General features: G+C 40.7%; 1 protein-coding gene across 1 annotated transcript; it reads right to left on the bottom strand.

Moving 5' to 3' along the window:
* Positions 1-283: 283 nt before the first annotated feature.
* fam204a (family with sequence similarity 204 member A) lies at positions 284-19,511 on the bottom strand (the record flags this gene model as incomplete). The annotated part of the gene is made up of 6 exons (XM_080782104.1): positions 19,249-19,511; positions 18,428-18,512; positions 17,970-18,006; positions 16,701-16,803; positions 12,013-12,102; positions 284-340 (listed from the first exon to the last, which is right to left on the bottom strand). The coding sequence occupies exons 1-6, from the start codon at positions 19,492-19,494 to the stop codon at positions 284-286; spliced, it is 618 nt and encodes a 205-aa protein (XP_080638230.1). The 5' UTR covers positions 19,495-19,511.
* Positions 19,512-22,768: the final 3,257 nt, after the last annotated feature.

Raw genomic sequence — 22,768 nt, 5'->3', positions numbered from 1 at the left:
GCAGATCTACAAGCTCATAGCGCGGCACCGAGTAGGTCTGCTATTTTTGTGAAAATTGCGTGGCGCAAATCCTTGAATATATATATTCTTTCAGAGCGAACGTTTTTAACTCAAATCTTTGCTTCTGGGAGGGGGGGGTCCCTTGAACACCATATTTTCAGATGGCGGATGATTACATATATTTTTGGGGTCCAGCTTGACATGTTTGGGAAACGTGAGGTTTTTTCAGAATCTAGAAGGCGTGTGTGTAGAAGAACCGGTCCTCGGGTCTAAGTGGGTTATTTCATGGATCACTGGCGCTGTCAGCGCTGTGGTACCAAGCAGGTGACAGCTCCTCTTTCTGTGGCGAGAACAAAATTAGCAAAAAGTCGGCACAAATTAGCCTCTCATATTTTCAGTAATATGACATTATTTTTCATTTACTTTTTTGATCCACTTTTCAGGATTTCTCCCCCCCCCACCCCCCCCCCTCTTTTTGCATGGCTCTTAGTGCCAAATCCTTTCACATCAGAAGCTATGGGGTGGGGGGGGGTGGGGGGGTTGGGGGGGTGCAGCAAGAATGAAAATACAAAGCTGGCTGCAAAACGCAAAACCTTCTGCAATGCTTTGTTTAAAGCGCTCATGAAATACTGTTTTTTCCAATAGTGTAGCTTACATTAATATACTACAATATACTATGTCCATCACAAGCTATTCTTATATGCGTTGTTTGGGGGGGTTATCCCCCCCCACTTTCTCTGTCCTGAACGTCATCCTGTTAAAAAAAACAAGGTTTATTCATGGGATTAACCCATTTAGGACTGAGGTCGATTAAAAAAAATGTCTTCTCAAATCCTAACATTTTACTGAAAAAAACATGTTTCTATATGTCAGTGGTGCTCAAACTCTTTCATGTCAAGGACCCCCTGAATTATCTCTATTGGGGCCACGGACCCCCCGTCTCAAAATATGTAGTTCCAGGGACCCCCCCCCCCCCCCCAGAAGCCAATATTTTAGTTAAAAATGATCTCTCTGAAATATATATTCAAAGATTTGCGCCACATTTTCACGATTTTTCAAAAAAATAGCAGACCTATACAAGCTTGTAGCGCGCCACTCGGTGGCGCGCTACGAGCTTGTGTAGATCTGCTATTTTTCAATAGCTTAAAGTATAACGTAATGCTTATAAAACAACCAAAAGGGGTTCCCGTTCCCGTCCAGAATGGGTTAATACTATGACCTCTGGATGATTTGAAGGCATAAAATTCTTTGTGCACAATGGGGCTCTGGCTCTGCAGCGGCGGCGGCGGGCCGCTAGGAGGGTTAAGTCAACAGTAGCGTGTTTCTGTTCACTCCATGTCGGGGTCGTCATGGAGATTCAAGTGGACTCCCAAACACCGGGAGGGCCTCTCCCCTCAATACAACACTTCAAGCACCCCACGGTCTGGGGGGGTATAAAGCCACGGCCAAGATAAACCAAGTCCATATTAACCCATTCAGGGCGGGAAGTCGGGAACCCCTCCTTTTGGTGTTTTAACTATAGCGTTATGTTATGGCTTTAGCTATTGGAAAAATAGCAGATCTACAAGCTCAAAAATAGCAGACCTATACAAGCGCCGCGCTATGAACTTGTAGATCTGCTATTTTTGAGACATCGTGAAAATGTGGCGAAAATCTTTGAAAATATATTATTCTTTCACAGTGAACGTTTTTAACTCAAATCTTTGCTTCTGGGAGAGGGGTCCCTGGAACAACATATTTTCAGATGGGGGGTCAGCGGCCAAGTGCATATAATTTTGGGGGTCCTTTGGGGGTCCTTGACAACTGTTTGAGCACCACTGACATAGAAACATAGGGTTTTTCCAGGAAAATACTGTCATGATTTAGAAGACATTTGTAGAATCAGGTCTAAATGGGTTAATAACAATCGCAAACACTGGATTTATTTGTGTTTCAGTTCCATCGCATATCTTCATCTAGGCGTGATTTCGTTCGGCACTCAAAAAGAAGCCTTTTTGGCATTCGTATGCAGGGCCATTTTCACAGTGACTAATACAAAAAAAGAAAAAAAGAAGTTAAACAGTTATTACAAAAAGACAATGAAAAGAATGAGGTAAATTATGTCTGCATATGGATAAAAAGTATTAAAGCTCCCCCCATTAAACAATACAAAAATAAATGATGGCTTTAACCCATTCTGGCCCGGGAACCCGGGAATGTTATGCTTTAGCTATTGAAAAATAGCAGATCTACAAGCTCGTAGCGCGCCACTGCTTGTAGGTCTGCTATTTTTTTGAAAAATCGAAGAACGACTGACATTTTTTTTAAATCTGATCTCAGGTCAGAATGGGTTTAATCAGACCAGTGTGTGTGTCCAGTGGAAACCTCGTATGAATCTGATCTCAGGTCAGAATGGGTTAAGAAAGAAATGGCCTTAAAATCCATTCATAAATTTCCCATCCGGCGAAGCCTCTTCCAATTAAAACGTGTGAGAGGTGGATTAGCGAGGGCTATATGGCTTTGCTTGGCTGAATCACCTCCCCGAGCCGCTCCGCTGCGTCTGACGTGTAAACGATTAATGACCGGCCTAATTCCCTTATCACTCTACCTTAATGCCTAAATAATGTGGCCTTAGTCAACTTTGGAAAAGCAGGGCTATATAAGAAAGGAATGAATATCAGATTAGGACAAGCTCAGCTCACGCGTCATTTTTCAGTGTAATTTCCAAGAATTGAGCTGTAGACGGAAAAAGCAAAAAGTTACATTTTCTGGCTGAAAACGTCTCTTAAACGGTTCGACTTAGAAATGCTCAGAATGGGCTACAGATGTTGTTCAATCAACACTACCCCCCACCCCCCCCAATAAGGTAAACACCTTTCTGCTTTTGTAATTCGCCTTGCCTGTTATTCAAAGCAATACTACGATGCAAAGATTGCATTTTATATCACTATCAATTTCATATTAGATATTGGAAAGTGGTGCACTAGTACCATATCCTATATACCATATCGTATGGCACGCTAGTACCATACGAGCATCATCATAACACAGTTGTGTGCATCATGGTGTTATACTAGTGTAAAGGGTAGAACAGATCAAAACCTCATTGAAATTCTAAAACTACGAATGTATCAATACACATAATATAGTCGATCTATGCGTCGTACAGTATAGTACACAACTAATATGTACTATGGGGAAGAGAGAATATATTGGTATCCCCTGTAGATGTTATTAAAAATAATCATACATTTACTACTTACATCCTCAAACTTATTCTTCCTAATAGATTATCAGGACTTTCATGGTGGGAGCCACCATAAGTGGTTTATGTAATCTTGCCAGCACTTTGACAAACAGCATTACATGGCATGCAAAAAGAACAGCCACTCCAGGGAAGAGACAGCAGAACAGAACAGCCAGTAGTATAATGCATGTCTCTATTTTCCCCCTCCTCATAATCTGATGCTAGATACACACATGACTGTCATCTTTAGGGACTATGGGGGGAGAAAAATGTGAAAGTTGGCCTGCTTTGTGCACATTCCATTATCTTGCCTCTTCTGAGTAGGGTAGGCTTATTAGCAAGCTTTGAACTCACACTTACAGTAATATGCCATCAACAGTTTTAGAAGCTAATTAGAAAAAAACAGTTTAATTAATGAGTGACTGGCAATAAAAAATGGCAATCATGAAAAAAGAATCCAAGGGTGCTAAGCTTCCACTACCACCAATTAAGGCCTAATTACAAACAAATTATATATGTGTTTTGCTGTGGGCTTTAATTTAAGAAAAAAAAATGTCTTTAATTAAAAGAGAAAACATGCTAATTAATTAAACAGCACACAAATCTACATAGAAAAGTATGCTTTGTCTGTCAAGTAATTAATGAAATACAATAATCCAAATGAGATTCGCAGGCATTTTGATAAAAGCTTAGTACCCATTTCAAAATCCATTTCAAAATTAACCCATTCTGGGCGGGAACCCTTCTTGCTGTTTAAATAGCATTATGTTATACTTCAGCTATTGAAAAATAGCAGATCTACAAGCTCATAGAACAAGCTATGAACTTGTAGGTCTGCTATTTTTTGAAAAATCGTGAAAATGTGGCGCAAATCTTTGAATATATATTCTTTCAGAGGGAACGTTTTTAACTCAAATCTTTGCTTCTGGGGGGGTGGGAGGGTCCCTGGAACTACATATTTTCAAATGGGGGTCGGTGGCCAATTACAAATATTTCTGGGGGTCCTTGACATGAAAATGTTTGAGAACAACTGACATAGAAACACATTGGTGGTTTTTCAGAAAACTGTCATTTTAGTCAGGTCTAAATGGGTTAATGGGCGAACATTTAATGTGAGTCATCCAGAGATACAATAAAAGTTCATTCTGTGATAAATTTGCTTAGGCTGAAGGAAAAATGAACAAAGGAGAGAGTTTTCCCTAAACTACGCTACTCTATACAGCCGCCTAGGGGGGGGGAGTCTAGAGTCTGGCGCGGGGCGGGGAAACCAAACATCTGATAAGGCATACTTTCCCCACAAAGACAATGCTCATTAATGTGTTGATTACAAACATGGGCATGGCAGGCAAAAGGTGGTGAGAAGAAAAAAATAACATAAATAACATGAAATACTCTTAGTTAATCCATTCTGACCTGAGATCAGATTCTAAAAATGTCTTCTACTGTACATCCTGACAGTTTTCTGAAAAACCCATGTTTCTATATGTCAGTAGGTGCTCAACCTTTTTCATGTCAAGGACCCCCAGAATTATCTCTATTGGGCCACGGACCCCCCATCTCAAAATATGTAGTTCCAGGGACCCCCCTCCCCAGAAGCAAATATTTTAGTTAAAAATGTTCGCTCTGAAATAATATATTCAATGATTTGCGCCACATTTTTACGATTTTCCAAAAAGAGTAGATCTACAAGCTCGTAGCGCGCCACTCGGTGGCGCGCTACGAGCTTGTAGATCTGCTATTTTTCAATAGCTATAAAGCATAGCATGATGCTAATACCAAAAGGGGTTTCCGCCCAGAATGGATTAAGCTCTTTGTCTCAACTAACCCACCATGTCTCCTCAAACAAAGCGTGGCGGGCCACCTTTGTTGTGCAGCGTTTAAGCGAGGCTTTTCCAAAGGGTATGTTTCAAGGACAGGGTTTGCTTTTCTTTTCAGGAGCTTCTAATTTAAATCCGAGCTACAGTCCTAATGACGGGTATTATAGCCCTGCATGTTGTGGACTCTGGAAGCGTGGAGAATGGCCCTACAGACTAATAATAGTAACACAATGCCTAATTCTGCCCTACTGTGCAAAATATTAAGAATGCATTATACCCTTAAAGACTGTCCACATGAATTTGGGGCAAAAGTGCTTGGTAGTTAGTGATTAGTTGTCCAGGTGGCCAGTTGTCTGAGTGGCCACTCATCCAGTTGGCCACTCATCCAAGTGGCCAGTTGTCTGGGTGGCCAGTTGTCTGAGTGGCCACTCATCCAGTTGGCCACTCATCCAAGTGGCCAGTTGTCTGGGTGGCCAGTTGTCCAGGTGACCAGTTGTTCAGTTGTCCACTCATCCAGGTGGCCACCAGTTGTCTGGACTATACCCGAGAAATGTGCGCACATACGCATGTATAAAAGGTTGTCATGTCCTGGGCAAGGCTCTCTGTAAGGGCCTCTGTCCACAGCCTGGACAGACAGGGCCCCTGTCCAGAGCCTGGACAGACAGGGGCCCTGTCCAGAGCCTGGACAGGGTCCCTGCCTGTCCAGAGCCTGGACAGACAGGGGCCCTGTCCAGAGCCTGGACAGGGGCCCTGCCTGTCCAGAGCCTGGACAGACAGGGGCCCTACCCAGAGCCGAATGGATTATCGATGGGTATTCTTTGAAACGCATACAGATATTAGAGGACGTGGCCGAGTCTGGCTTTGTCTTGTACAGTTATGTGCAAAAAACAACACAGCATTGACTGTAATATGGAGTGATACATTTTATGCCATCTAATAAGCACAAACCTATGGCCTAAATATCGCAGTAGATGAAAAATGAAGACTCTTCGTTTTTCAAGCTTTTCAAAGCCACAAAAACAAACACCGTCACGTGACATAGATTCCCTTCCCCTATTGGCACATTCTAGGACATGATAATAATATACTGTGGCTATAAAATAAATCTGCTTTTAATTTAACTGTGATTTCACTGTCTCAATTTCACTGCAGCAACAGCTGCTATCGAGCCTCCTAAGGGGAGCACGCTGGTTATATATAGTAGTCACTTAACCCATTCTGACCTGAGATCAGATTCATACGAGGTTTCCACTGGTCTGATTAACCCCATTCTGACCTGAGATCAGATTCTAAAAATGTCAGTCGTTCACAATAGCAGACCTACAAGCTCGTAGCGCGCCACTCGGTGGCGCGCTATGAGCTTGTAGATCTGCTATTTTTCAATAGCTAAAGCATAACATGATGCTAACACCAAAATGGGTTCCCATTCAGAATGGGTTAATGTTATGCTAATTACAAAAAAAGAATTAGTCCATATGCAACTCATACGCAGTGTAACATAAATTGCAATAATCAAAGAATGAACTCTCCCAGTTATTGTAATTGGGAGGGCTTGTACAATTTAAGCTTTTGAACTAATAATGTAGACGTGTACTTTCATATCAGGAGGCCAGAAGTTATTTCTATTCATTTTTGATACTTTTTACGTTTTATGACAAAACAACAAACTTAAACTACTGAGAAAGCTTAACAGTTTTATGATTTAAAAAAAGCCAGATCTGCACAGTGGTTTCCTAACATTTGTGTCGTACTACAGTATGTAAAACAAATATAGGATGCTGTTATGTGTATGCTCCTAGAGACTAAAAGCATGCACTGCTTCTGTGTTTCTCCCCATAATAATTATTCTCCTGCTGTCCTAAATCCCCAGGTCTAGCTCAGTGAATGTCATTGGTCCGCCAATAATCAGTCCTCCACCAATCATCTCCATTTCCCTTCCAATAAAAGCACCTGTTAGTGTGTACTACAATCAGCCCCTCTCCCTTCCACCATGTCAGACAGAGACAGCGCTGGTTGTGTGCTGACTTACAGGCTTTATGTGTCTCAGCCTTCTGTTCACTATTGTTTCTTTCAGGGAAACTAGGTAAGAGGCAAGAGCTGGGGTACCCTGTACATTTTCAACACGTAGTTACGCGCTATGAGCTTGTAGTTCTGCTATTGTTCAACATAATTCTTATGCCCAAAATGGGTTAAAGCCCTAGGGGCCAATTCATACTCCTATTTTACCGCTGTAATGCCGAAATGATTTCGGCTCGTCAGAAATGTTCAGTAGCACCGAAGAAGCAACCTCAAATGACGTCACATTGTAGGCTCTACAGAGCCAAATGACGTCACATTGTAGGCTCTACAGAGCCAAATGACGTCACATTGTAGGCTCTACAGAGCCAAATGACGTCACATTGTAGGCTCTACAGAGCCAAATGACGTCACATTGTAGGCTCTACAGAGCCAAATGACGTCACATTGTAGGCTCTACAGCGCCAAATGACGTCACATTGTAGGCTCTACAGAGCCAAATGACGTCACATTGTAGGCTCTACAGAGCCAAATGACGTCACATTGTAGGCTCTACAGAGCCAAATGACGTCACATTGTAGGCTCTACAGAGCCAAATGACGTCACATTGTAGGCTCTACAGAGCCAAATGACGTCACATTGTAGGCTCTACAGCGCCAAATGACGTCACATTGTAGACTCTACAGAGCCAAATGACGTCACATTGTAGGCTCTACAGAGCCAAATGACGTCACATTGTAGGCTCTACAGCGCCAAATGACGTCACATTGTAGGCTCTACAGAGCCGAACCCACTTTTATTCGGCTCTAAAATAGGAGTATGAATCGGCCCCTAGACCGCCATATAAGGACATAGCAGATGCTGTGCCTCAGAAGGATATGCACTACGTGAATACTATCCACTTCCACATGAATACTATGGGCTTCACATCAATTCCCAATACTTCCCCCCCAAACTTAAAAGTGGAGCATGGTATTTTAAAAGCTAAAACAACAAATTATACAGCCCAAGGAAAATATACAAAAAATTGTATTGAGAGAAGAGGGAAAAAGAAAATCTCAAAGCAACCTGAAATATCAAAGCGTGTATTAGGAGTTACAGATGAAAGACGTTTATACATTTATATCAGAAGTTCTAACAAAAGTCTTCAAAAAAGTTTTTTTTCTTTTTACCAATTGGTTTAGTGTTTAGATTAAAAACAAGAAAGTCAAGCTGTGGAACTCATTAATTGATTTCAGAAAGCAGAAATAAACATTCTTGGTATTGCATAAAAGACGGATTCTCTCACAGAACGCTTTTCATCTTCTTCCATTTCCTTTTTGGTTTTGAGAAGATAAAGTACTAAACTGTTAGATTTAGGGATGAATGAATACATTGAAAACATTGCCCTCAAATATGCACCAGGGTTTTTGCCTAACAAACTATGCCTAAAGGGACAAACAGGCCTCTTTAGTTCTTCACAGCTGTCAAATGCTTTTACATTTTTTTGTGCTAAGAAACCCTGTTTCCATTCTTCCAGTAAAAAGCCTTGCCACAATCACAGTCTTGTTGTCATGACCGTAAACAAATTAATCCATTTTGGACGGGAACCCCTTTCGGTGTTTTAAACATATATAATATATGTATAAACATAACATATATAAACATATATAATTTAGCTATTGAAAAATAGCAGATCTACAAGCTCATAGCGCGCCACCGAGTGTCGCGCTACGAGCTTGTAGGTCTGCTGTTTTTGAAAGATCGAATTTGTGGTGCAAAGCTTAAGCTTTGAATATATAACGTTTTTAACTCAAATCTTTGCTTCTGGGGAGGTGGTCCCTGAAACAACACATTTTCAGATGCGGCCAATTTCATATATTTTTGGGGGTCCTTGACATGAAATATTGAGAACCACTGATATAGAAACATGAGGTTTTTCAGGAAAAAAATACATTTAAAAAAAGATGTCAGGCCTAAATGGGTTAAACATCTAAGCAACATTCCATAGCAAATGAGCCACTCAAATTATAACCTTGAAATTGAATCAGGCCACAGAGAGGATTATCGATCTGCTAAATGTTTGTCACAGCTTTTCTCCTGTCAAAAGTGAACAGGAACGTACTAGTAGTTAACAACACATGCTAGAAAACGCCTTATCATTCAAGATAAAGCCTAAAACGATGTTCTAACTTCTAAAGTGATTCAATAACGTGCTCAGTTTCTAACACATTCCACCGGCTTTCACTCACCAGGTTGTGCATTTAGTGGACCAAAATCACCTCATTGCCTTTTTGAAAGTCTATTTTGCAACATGGGTTACACAACTTGGAATCATCAGTGGTTTGGGATTTGAAAATGGCCATTTCTCCACCCTTGTGAAATTAACCCGTTCAGGCCTGACGTCGAAATTAAAAAAAATGTCTTCAAAATTTCAAAAAGACAGTTTTCTGGAAAAACCTTGTTTCTGTATCAGTGGTGCTCAATATGAAAATATGTTGTTCCAGGGACCCCCCCCCCCCCAGAAGCAAATATTTGAGTTAAAATGTTCACTCTGTAATAATATATATTCAAAGATTTGAGGCACAATTTCACGATTTTTCAAAAATAGACCATAGCGCTACTGTATGTAGATCTGCTATTTTTCAACAGCTAAAGCGTATAACATAATGCTTTAAAACACCAAAAAAGGGGTTCCCGCCCAAAATGGGTTAAGTTATCACCGCAAAAACAATGCAATGTGGCGGCTGCCAGACTGCTGTCAAGTCCGTCAGGTTCCTGGCACGATTCAAGGCAGGTTGACACAGAGACAAGACCTCCAGCTAAGTCTGCCCCAATCCACCTGCACAATAAGAGGCTTTCTCAAACTACAGTAGGACTGTAGGCCTACAGTTTTGCTGCTTTTCCCAGCGACAGGCAAGTACTTAAAACTGTACTTCCGATATTTGACCACTTGGCAAGGTACTGTACAGACACGCTGGTTTAACCCATTTAGACCTGAGATCGATTCTACGAATGAAAAACCCTATGTTTCTAATGTCAGTCGTTCTCAAACATTTTCATGTCAATGACTCCCAAAAATATATGTAATTGGCTGCCGACCCCCATCTGAAAGAAATATGTTGTTCCAGGAACCTCCCAGAAGCCAACATTTGAGTTAAAAAAAAGTTCACTGTGTAAGAATATATTCAAACATTTGGGCCACAATTTTCACGGTTTTTCAAAAATAGCAGACCTACAAGCTATAATATAGCTTGTAGATCTGCTATTGTTCAATAGCTAAAGTACAACATAATTCTTAAAACACCCAAAATGGGTTAACCGAGCAAATTACTGGACCATCATTCCCTTTACAAATACCTTGTGTGTGCAACGCAATAGTAGGGAAGATAGTTTATCTACAATCCCAAAAACATGGTGCCCTACACTCAAATAGGGATGCCAGGTTGGTCCTACAGTATAACCATAATGGCACGCTCAAATAGGGATGCCAGGTTGGAAGTGGTTAAGTCTGTCTGTGGGGTTTGATAAATAATTAACCCAAAGAAAAGTATTGAGACTCATAATATGATTCATTAATAACTACATGGGAGCCATTTGTTCTTTCTATTTCCTGAAAAGTAACGTTTTATATGCATATAAAAGTCCTCAAGTCTCCTTGAACTGTATATACAGTAAGAAGCGCATGCTCTGGAATCTCTATGGACGCTCATTTCCTACTGTTTATTTGAACCATTCGAGCATCAGGATGTTGAAGAGAATTAATTCTTTTTTTGGTGCAATGTATTCAAATTCTGGGCTAAATGTTACAAAGAATAGGATATATGTATATGTAGAGAGACAGAGAGAGAGAGACAGAGAGAGAGAGAGAGAGATGCTGAAATGCTTGGAGTTGCATAAATCCTTTGAGTGGGATTAGAAGAATTATTAAAGTTCAAAAGAATTGCCATCTTGTGATTTTCATTACATTGTCATTATCTACAGTTCTGTTGTGGTCCATCATCAACTGCATAGAACAAAGAAGTTTAGTTTAGTTTAGACTGTATGGTGATTCACCCCCCCCCCCCCCCCCCCTCCCCCCCTCCCCCCCTCCCCCCTCCACCCCCCTCCCCCCACTGAAGAAGACAGCGCTAGTACAGACGCATGTCTTTTAAACCACAATTATGTGTTATGTGTGTGGACTACATTATATGTGTGTATGTGTGTGGACTACATTTTCTGCTAAATTAGTTTCCAAACCACTTGATCCTTGATGCCTGCCAAGGCGGTTGGTTACAAAACTTCAGGCGCTCGCATTTAAGGGACATGTACACTTCAAAGGTACGAAACTCTCTTACCTGGGGAATGATTTAGCAGTCGGGCTTTGAAAGCCAATGTACCCTTCATTAAAAAGCAGAGCCAAAAGTCCTTTCCACTTCAAAACTAAGGGGAGGGCTTTCCATTAACTCAATGTAAAAGGGCTGCAGGACTCAATGGTTGGGAGTCTGTGTGTGTTTTTTTGTTCCTCTATGTCTTTGCAGGAGAAACGGCCACGGATCCATTAACCCATTCAGGCCTGACGTCGAAATTTGAAAAAATATCTTTTTTTAAATGTTTTTCTTTTTTTTGAAAAACCTCATGTTTCTATATCAGTGGTTCTCAATATTTCATGTCCAAGAACCCCAAAAATTGTGTGTAATTGGCCACCAACCCCCATCTGGAAATATGTCATTCCAGTGACCTCCCCAAGAAGCAAAGATTTGAGCTAAAAAAAAACGTTCACTCTGAAAGAATATATTCAAACATTTGGGCCACATTTTCACGATTAGCATGATAGCAAGATCTGCTATTTTTCAATAGCTAAAAGTATAACATATAATGCTTTAAATTAAAACACCAAAAGGGGGTGTTCCCGGCCAGAATGTGTTAAGCCTGATTTGTCACAGCGGGGAGCACCCCCAAAGATCTCTTATCAGCAGCGCTCCACTACGTTACCTCTCGAGTGGCGAGCCTGTCGCTCATCTCCTCCGCCTTGGCTATGTCCCCTTCAGCGATGGCTCCATCTATGCTCCGTTCTAGGCCGGACTGCGGAGGAAAGAAGAAGAGGAAAAAAAAGATTGAGTTTTTTCTCTTTTTTCAGACAGGGGGTAGAGGGAGGGGGGGGAAATCAAAGAGTTACTTCAGAAGTCTCCAGGGCCTTATTTTTTAAGCCATTCTGACCTGAGATCAGATTCTAAAAAATGTCTTCTATAAATCCTGACAGTTTTCCATTCTGACCTGAGATCAGATTTAAAAAAATGTCAGTCGCTCTTCGATTTAAAAAAAAATAGCAGACATACAAGCTCGTAGCGCGCCACCGAGTGGCGCGCTACGAGCTTGTAGATCTGCTATTTTTTAAATAGCTAAAGCATAACATGATGCTAACACCAAAACGGGCTCCCGCCCAGAATGGGTTAATATGATTGCTATTACTACAAATATGTAGATTTCTCTTTCACAAATGAAAACCTTTTTGATTGGATATTAGTGGTGGAAATCTTAGAAATGCTACAGGAGATTACCCAAACATAAATGTGACTCTTTAATTACACATTTTTCCATTACAGACCTAAAAGCAGAGAGGGGGAGGGGAGGGGGGGGGGTGCAAACATGCCTCTGGCTAAACAACGATGGGCCTATCGAAAGGCAGCAGAGGACAAAATAATGTCTCCTTCTTCCCCAAAATATGTATATCATGCTAAAAACATACAGTAGCAAAGAAAAAATGGGATTTAATGATTGTGACAGTCTGACGTGTTCCTTCTTGTTTATAGAACTCTATTTAAAGGTTGTTTTTGTTTTTAAACCAAGGTTCATATTTTAGGTTGTTAGAGGAAGTAAAAGATAAAGTGTAATTTTTGTTTCATTTGCTGCTGTCTTTCGTTTTAGTGATTTTAGCTGTTGACACAGGGGCGGGGGGCATTCGAACCTGGAGCTAATTACGTATTATTTTTAACAAAATAATTTGACATAGGTTTTTTTTTATTACTACAGTATTTACTATAGTCGTACGGTACTAGACCCCAGGAAATTACATCTGGCCACAAAAGATCACGGGATCTACTGGCGTGAAGGGGTATCCAATTCCAATAGGAGGCTGCCATACACTCAACATGTCAGTTTGTCACCTCCTCCTTCACATTCAGCATAGATCCTGTGATCTTTTGTGGCCAGATGTAATTTCCTGGGGTCTAGTTATAGGACTATAGTAAATAATACAAAAAAGAATGGCATGAAATCCTGTCTAAAACAAAAGAAAGCAGCAAATGAAAGAAAAGAAAACACATTTTACTTTCTCTAATAACCTAAAACGTGAAGCTTTGTTGCAAAAAAAACCAAAGTTGTCCTTTAACTTCTAAAACAGCACAATGTCACATACCTAAAAAAAAATCACACCCGTGTGAACTGAGTGGTGCAACTCCCCCCCCCCCCCCCTCTCTCTCTCTCTCATTAGCAGGCAACAGTGCAGCACTCTCTCTCTCTCTCTCTCTGTTTCTGGCACAACAGCGCCCCTACTGGTACTAATAGTCATACTCGTGCTCATTAACGTCACACGGACACATAGGTGAACACATAGGTGGACACATTGCTGTTCCTTGGAGTGGTTGCACCACTCAAAAACAAAAAGAAAGAAATGCATACAAATTATATGTATAATAAAGCTTGGGACATACACTGGACATTATGCTTTTCTGTGCATTTATGTTTAGTACAGTAACACACTAAAGAGACAGACAGACAACTCGTTTGAAATAAAAGTTACTGTATGACTAAATAAAATGAAAAGGCTATCTCTCAGCAACTACAGTATAAATTTGCTTTGCCACTGATAGCATGTGAAAGGCTTTCGAGTATTTAATATTACATATTAATTACGCAAGAAATAATTTGAGCGTTGGACGTCTTCTCATTATATGTTGACGTGACAAGTTCTGTTTCATTCAGCCTGTTAATCGTTTCTTTATCCATTCAGAGTTCCCTGGTATTTTTTTTTTTAAATGAAGGCAAAATCAGCAGAAAACTCAATTTAATGGTTCTTTCAGATACTTTGAGCTCAAAATAATAATCCAAATAACTATTATAACTTGGATTTGCAATTGAATTATGAACATTTCCCAATGAGCTGTTCAGCTACATCTGCAGATATTTTACTTCATGGGCATTTTGCATGCCGTTGCTTTAACCCATTCTGACCTGAGATCAGATTCATACGAGGTTTCCACTGGACACACACTGGTCTGATGAACCCATTCTGACCTGAGATCAGATTCTAAAAATGTCAGTCGTTCTTCGAATTTTTCAAAAATAGCAGACCTACAAGCTCGTATCGCGCCACTCGGTGGCGCGATATGAGCTTGTAGATCTGCTATTTTTCAATAGCTAAAGCATAACATGATGCCAACACCAAAATGGGTGCCCGGTCAGAATGGGTTAAATGTGTTATTCATCTATTGAAACATATATTTAAGTGGAACTTCACTTCACCCACAAAATGACTTTCTCCTCTATAGATTACGCACTCCATGGAGCCTTGAATTCATGGATATTTGTTTGGTTTGACTCCTTGCGTCTCCATGGGGAACAAAGGAGGCACACTGCTGGGAAGATGCTCCACACGTTCCCAAACTCTTCTCCCTTCTGGCTCCAAAACTATGGAATGCACTTCCCATTGCAGTCAGAACTGCAGCCTCACTCCGAATCTAAACTATGGAATGAACTTCCCATCACAGACAGAACTGCAGCCTCACACCCAATCTAAACTATGGAATGCACTTCCCTTCACAGTCAGAACTGCAGCCTCACTACCAATCTAAACTATGGAATGCACTTCCCATTGCAGTCAGAACTGCAGCCTCACTACCAATCTAAACTATGGAATGCACTTCCCATTGCAGTCAGAACTGCAGCCTCACTCCGAATCTAAACTATGGAAAGAACTTCCCATCACAGACAGAACTGCAGCCTCACTCCGAATCTAAACTATGGAATGAACTTCCCTTCACAGTCAGAACTGCAGCCTCACTCCGAATCTAAACTATGGAAAGAACTTCCCATCACAGACAGAACTGCAGCCTCACACCCAATCTAAACTATGGAATGAACTTCCCTTCACAGTCAGAACTGCAGCCTCACTACCAATCTAAACTATGGAATGCACTTCCCATTACAGTCAGAACTGCAGCCTCACACCCAATCTAAACTATGGAATGCACTTCCCTTCACAGTCAGAACTGCAGCCTCACTACCAATCTAAACTATGGAATGCACTTCCCATTACAGTCAGAACTGCAGCCTCACTACCAATCTAAACTATGGAATGCACTTCCCATTACAGTCAGAACTGCAGCCTCACTACCAACCTTCCGCCGTAGTCTGAAAACCCACCTCTTCAGACTCCATCTTAGCCCGTAGCACTTGCCCTAGCCCTGATGACCTTACAGGTGTATGCAAAGGCTCAACTTACCTAACTTAGATAGCATTTTATGTAGACATAGCACTCTGTAGTTGTAGTGTATAGGCTGCACTTATAGTTTCATTATATAGATATTCATGATGACTATTTTTTATGTATATGATGTATTACCATGTGTTGTTCTTGCTTACTGTAAATCACTCTGGATAAAGAGTGTCTGCTAAATGCCTAAATTGTAAATTTTCTGGTATTGGCAATTTTTTTTATATATATCCATGAATTCAAGTCTCCATGGGGTGAGGAATCGATAGAAAAAAGTATTTTTTGGGTGAACTATCCCTTTACATTCATGGTACATTTATCAATACAATATAATAATAATAAATAATAATACTTCATAGTTGATGTGCCACCTGCCCATGTATTATTATGTCCCAGATTCAATCAAAAACACTTAACCATTAATAAAATACTGGATCGCCAATCTATACAAACTCACTACATGAAACATTGCAAAGCATTGTGACATTTGCTAGTGTGTGTGTGCGTGCGTGCATCTGATGCTTATTATTTAAATTTTTGTTGATGATTTCAGCTTACAGGTATAATGACATGATCAAAATATGGACGCCAGGTTGAAAGTGTTTAAACGAGTGAAGTGTTTTTGAGTACGAAATATAACTCGCAAAGATGCTCACCTCCTTGTCAGAAAACACTTCCATCTTACTTTATTTATTAGCCCTACTGCCGAGGACAGAGGAATCGTCTTAATCAAATCACTAATGTAGCTTAACACAATCCTTAATATTCTTAACTGGTTGTCTGCCTGTCTGCTTGAGCTATACCCAAAGGATTCAGATAATCCACCTGTCATATCGAAAAAAACAATGACAGGGTGAATGGGCAATGAAACGTTAAGATCTTAACCCATTCTGAACGGGGACCCGTTTTGGGTGTTAGCATTATGTTGTGCTTTAGCTATTGAAAAATAGCAGATCTACAAGCTCATAGCGCGCCACCGAGTGGCGCGCTACGAGCTTGTAGGTCTGCTATTTTTGAAAAAAATCGAAGAACGACTGACATTTTTAGAATCTGATCTCAGGTCAGAATGGGTTAATAATCAGACCAGTGTGTGTCCAGTGGAAAGCTTCGTATGAATCTGATCTCAGGTCAGAATGGGTTAATAGCTACAGTATCATAGTGATGGAAAGGCTTGCCGTTGTTACTGTACCTGGGGAGGGGGGTTGCTGCACGCGGGGGGTTGAAATCTATCATTTACACCAAAATACTGCGTAAGCTCATCCCAGTGTTTCTCAGGCTCCGTTTGACGCTCTCTGTTAAGACAAGAGAACAAAGAAAATCATGAAAAAGCATATTATAGGCATACTGTACGCCGGTGTACTGTAGTCTGTAGAGCTACGCAAACCTGAAATATCTATCAATACACTGAAGGACTATAGCTGGGACTGTAGCTTCTCAGTAAACCCAACGTCTTCACAGAACTACTGTAGGTTGCTGCTTTGGTGCTTAACCGTTTATGGGTTGGTTTCAGTAAACACTGACATAAGGGTGCGACAGTTAATTAAACTAATGGACTTAATCAATTATTTATTACCATTATACATTTTAAATAATCAATTACTAATCGATCACTATTTTGGGCATGTGATGCGACGTGTCTTGAGATGCTAGTATTTCACAACGTGTGCACCGTTTGTGGCTAGCTCTAGTCCATAGCTCTAGTCATGAGCTATAGGATGTTACTGTTCTCTTCCTACGCTCGCATGAAATGCAGACCAGCCTCTCGTCTGTAGCGGAAATATAAAGAACGTTTTCGCTACTCACCAATACAAAGGCGGCTTGTGTTATTAGAAAGCCTACTTTCCTTAGTGGACGCACTCTGAGCCCCCCACCACACGTATAAAATGCACCTTTTGGCCAGAAAGGGATTTCTTTTTCCCACTGGAAGAAAAATACTTTTAGTTACTCCACTGCGCCCTCTAACGATATTGCCCAGAGTAAAACCCCATAGACAAGATTTTGGTGGTGGCCTCAGAGTGCGTCCACTAAGGAAAGCAGGCTTTCTAATAACACAAGTTGGTGAGTAGCAAAAATCGCTACAGACGAGAGGCTGGTCTGCATTTCATGTGAGTGCAGGAAGAGAAGAGAAACATAGCTCTAATGCAAAGGCATTAGAGCTATGGACCAGAGCTACGTTGTGACATGAAGTACTGTACACACAAGAACGCTTTAGTTGTTTAATCAATTTGTTAGTATATATAGAAATACACATTTATTTACACACTTCTCGGTTATTCGATTAATCGAAAAGGCAGGCGATTAAATAATGGCTAAGGAAATATGTGATAGTTGCAGCTCTACACTGACATTTGACAGTTATGCAGCAACAGTACAGTCACACACCAGCTGTAATAAATGTGAACTATACTGTAATTACACTGTTCAACTAATCCGGCTATAAAAGGCATCTCTTATTTACCTTTCTTCTGTTGTTGAATCCTTGTTAATGGTTCCTGCTGAATAACAACAACAACATAAACAATGAATCACATGATGTGCAAAAAACACAAAACCACAGCATTGATGACATCATCGACATGCATCTTTTTACCAGAGAGGTACGTCCAGTTAGCAAGCATGCTGGTCTGAGGCTGGCTTGATGATTACTGTACTGTACTGTACTGTACTGTACTGTACTGTACTGTACAGCCAACGTGGCTCTAAGGGGAATAATACCAATTTCTCTTCATCCTACTTGTACAGTTATTATATAAATTACTGGATCACAGTCAACTATTAAGCAGTACTAGTAGCGTACGGTAAATCAAATATTAGGCTAATCCAGGTAAATTCCACTCTACTACTGTATTATTAATAGTGTGCTAGACCTTCTATCAAGTATTTGTAAATGTCCTTTTGTTAAAAACTCAACGAGACCTTTCTTATGCCTTCTTCTTCGTCTTCTTCTGACATCCTTTGTCTCTTTGATCTCATTCTTCTTCTTCTGCAGCTCTTTAAATTTCTACACACACACGTGCACACGCACCCGCACACCCACACACACACACACACACACACACACACACACACACACACACACCCCTGTGTTATGCCGATCTTAGAATATTATGCAGACAGTGTGTCATATCCTAGACCCCAACTCAACTGAATTATACTAGTATGGCTTTAAATTGAGCTTCAAAATATGGAATCTCTTTTGCTTTGCAGGTGAGGTGGGGGGGGGGGGGGGTGCAGCCTTCTCAAAGTGTTATCTTATACACTAGATACATAGACAGAGTGAGTGACCACTGCTACCACTTGCAAAGAAACGCCACTGTGGATATGATTATGGGATGGAGATGATAGGTTAATCAACACGACACAGTACTGTATATGCTACTATACTGTTACAACAATTTGAACCTATTCAAGTGCAGCATCCCTCAATGAACACCCCCTTTTCCCCCTCGCTGTATATATGTTTCTTTTCCCCTTTTTACCTCCTTTATGATGAATTCCTGTTCTGTTCTTTAGCTATAATAGAAGTGTATATGTGTAGTGTACGTCTCTAAATGTTTTGATGAATTGAACAATAAGGTGGACCCTCTTGTAAACAGGTGTATAGTGCTTTATTGGGTCGTCCACTCACAGTTAACAGTATTGAGTTAATTGTGCTTGAAATGTACTGTAATTCTGCAAACTGTTAACAAATACTTCAATCAATCAATCAATAATGGCATCTTTTGCGACATACATACTTGCCACGTTTCTTGGCTAATCCCAGGCAAGATGGATTCATGTTCTTGGGCAGTGGGAGTATGAGAGGAGGAGTCTGCACCGCTGTTATTATTAGTATTATTATTATCATTACTAGTCCCACTCCCACCATGCTCTCCCAACTTCTCCCTGTCTGTGTCCTGATCACCACCATCGCCAGCCTCCTCCTCGTCATCTGAGCTGAGATCAGCCTCTGTCAGACCCATGGGAAGAAGTCCACGGTACATAGCAAGAACTGTTTGAGAATAAATTAATTATTCGATCAACTGTTTTTGTGAAACGGAAGAAAAAAGCTACACATAGCGGTCGATGTTTTTCTTTTTTTTATTAACACCGCCACAGAGAGAATGAGCAGCTGTACATTTCCGGGGTAAACAGTGTGACGTTTGCAAATATCACAGCACCGATTGGTCGAACAACTGTGTCGTCGCTTTTTGCGGGACCAACCAATCACAAATGTACTCAGAAGAGTAGCGCGACTAGAACATGAGACGAGCGTTCCTATTGGCTGTGATGTATATGTATGTTAGAGGCGCTCTTGGCTGGCGTGCCCGAAAATAGCAGATCTGCAAGCTCAGAACGCCTCGCGATGCGACGAGTTGTGAGCTTTAAGATTAGCTATTTTTTTGAGTCGCACTTTTTTGTTTTGTTTGTTGTGGCCTGACTTCCACAGCTGATCTGTAGGCTAATTAGATCATTAGATATCCATGATTTTGAACAATATGACGTGTTTTATGAACCATGATGTATCACAGATGCTCTATATAAACAGGTAAGATCATGAAGATCTGTTTTGAAGCCACACTCCACTCCACGTGTCTTTATATTAGACCTTATATGTACAGACCGAGTATACTTCTGTGAATTTACCAGGAATTGCTCGAACGTTAAAGTGTATTTTTGTGTCATGTTCTCAGGAAGATAAGGCGCTCTTTTGTGACCAGTGGCTCGCAATTTATTCAAACTGCTCGGGGCATTACATTATTATTAGAATGATTAGCATGCAAATCTTGTATAGCTCCTGGCTTTGGCAAAGAGACCTCCACACTTAAATTGCTCTTTCACACTAACTCACATTAGGCTTTCTTTTGGTTGCATTTTTATTGCAAAGCCAATAATCTACATAAATTATAGTCTATATATTTTGTGCCCTGTGATTGTAGACAGTAGACTGTCTCATAATATAGCACATTTAGGGAGACCCATATACCAAAGTTTGCATATGCACCGATGCATATCCTGCATTCTACATGCATCTATATTCAAGCAGACATTAACTAAAGTAATTATCTGACGTTCATGAATTGTAATTGTGGAATAATATATTTAAGGGGCTGTGGCTCAGGGGTAGAGTGGCTGGATGGTAGCCATCCGCAAGGTTGCCAGTTGGAACCCGGGCTCCCCCAGAGTTAGTGTCGAAGTGTCCTTGAGCAAGACTCTGAAGTCTGAACCCCAAATTGCTCCTGATGTGCTGGTTGGTGCCTTGCATGGTTTCTGCCGCCAATGTGTGTGTGAATGGGTGAATCTACACACAATCTATGTAAAGCGCCTTGGCTATATAAATGCACCATTTACCATTTATATTGACTTTGGGGCAGCGGTGGCCGAAACGGTTTGCGGAGCGGTCTTGATATCGTGAAGGTCGCTATAGTTCGTATCCCCGGACCGGCACGTTAAAATGACCACCACTGAAGTGCCCTTGAGCAAGGCATTGAACCTCTACCATGAAATGTTCTATATGAGCAGGGCCTGGCTGTAAACAAGTTCTTGAGCTTAGTCCAGTTACCCTGGGTAAACATAGTGACTTTGCTTTGCTTTGCTTTTGCTTTGCTTTACAGTAAAATCAGGAATCTCACTCAGAATATGGATATGGACCTTAAAACCATGACTCTCAGTCAGACTATGGATATGGACCTCTTAGGTGGGGACGTAACAACTACAAATAAAGGTAGGAAAGCCTTCTAGTATGGAATTCTCCTTTAAAGGGAAATCAGGGGTGTTCATTTAACTCTGAAAAGTATGCATGTTATACTTTCAGAGTTACACCCATGATTTCCCTGTGTGTGATGTTGCTAACTATGTGCTTTGCCAAATGCCAATGTAATGCATATTAAACCGCTGATGGGGCTTACGCTATATTGACTGTCATCTTGAACATGTAAAAATCTGATCCCCTAAAATATGCAACCATTAACTGGTATCACTCACTCAGCTGGGCTTTAATTACATGTGTGACAAGTTGATGAGTATGCAGGGCAGACCGAGGGGAGAGTCACCCAAAGTCCTGCTAATACTAAACAGTTTTGCTGTCACAGGTCTAATCGTTCTTTATTGATTACTAGACTTTGTGTTCTATTTCACACTTGAATTATTGTTTCTGAGCTTCCACTACCTCTGTGTCTCTGTCTCTCTTCTCTTGATCCCCCCCCTTTCTTTTTCCTGGCTCCCTAGCTCTCTCTGGCATCATGTGCTCCAGTTCATTATTTCCATCATTTCCTGGTAATTTGGAGTTGGCTGTTTAACTCGTTTTGGACTGATGGCGATTTAAAATAATTGTTTTCTGAAAAACCCATGTTTCTATGCCAGTTGTGCTCAACCTTTTTCATGTCAAGGACCCCCAGAAGTATCTCTATTAGGGCATCACCATCTCACCATCTCACCATCACCATCTCAAAATATGTAGTTCCATGAAGGACCCCCCAGAAGCAAATATTTTAGTTAAAAATGTTCGCGCTGAAATATATATTCAAAGATTTGCACCACATTTTCATGACTTTTCAAAAATAGCAGACCTACAAGCTCGTACTATGAGCTTGTAGATCTGCTATTTTTCAATAGCTAAAGCATAACATAATGCTATAACACCAAAAGGGGTTCCCGCCCAGAATGGGTTAAAACTTAGAGGCTCTTATTAAGTTTTTGGCCATGGTGGATAAGAAGAGACGCACGCAGGACTGTAAGAGCACAGAGAGATAAACTAATCATCTTAAAACCCTAATTATTCTAGTATCTTACTGTGACAGACTGTTTTTTTTGGCGAGGCAGCCAAATTGAGCCTCAAATGAGGAAAGGGCATATCTGTGTGTTGGAAGAAGTGGTAATAATTTTAAGTCATCTTGATCGGGCATGGTGTGGCAGAATTCATTAGTGCAGATTAGCACTGTGTGTACAAAGTAAATGAGATATCTAATGGCAAACATGGAGGTCCAGAGACTCTTAATTCCCTTCCCAATATGAGGCATGGTGGTAAGAGGTGATTATATATACTTTAACATTCTGACTTTTGCTGTGTACATTGAACCCAGTGCACTTGACCTTTCACCTTTCCTCTGTACGTTAGCGTTAGCTAGCTGCTGTCTTAGACGGTGGAAAGGTGAGGAAAATGAACTCCAAATCAGATTATATTATACAGTGTTACTCTGCAGCAGCTAGGGCAGAGCAGAATATTTTTTTTAAAATATTTTTTTGGCACAGATATGAAAGAAGTTAATTATGTGTGTA

The sequence above is a fragment of the Protomyctophum bolini genome (genome assembly GCF_963924005.1).
Source record: "Protomyctophum bolini genome assembly, chromosome: 14".
Taxonomy (NCBI): domain Eukaryota; kingdom Metazoa; phylum Chordata; class Actinopteri; order Myctophiformes; family Myctophidae; genus Protomyctophum; species Protomyctophum bolini.
The sequence above is the reverse complement of the archived record's forward strand: the minus strand, read 5'-3'. Positions and strand labels throughout refer to the sequence as shown.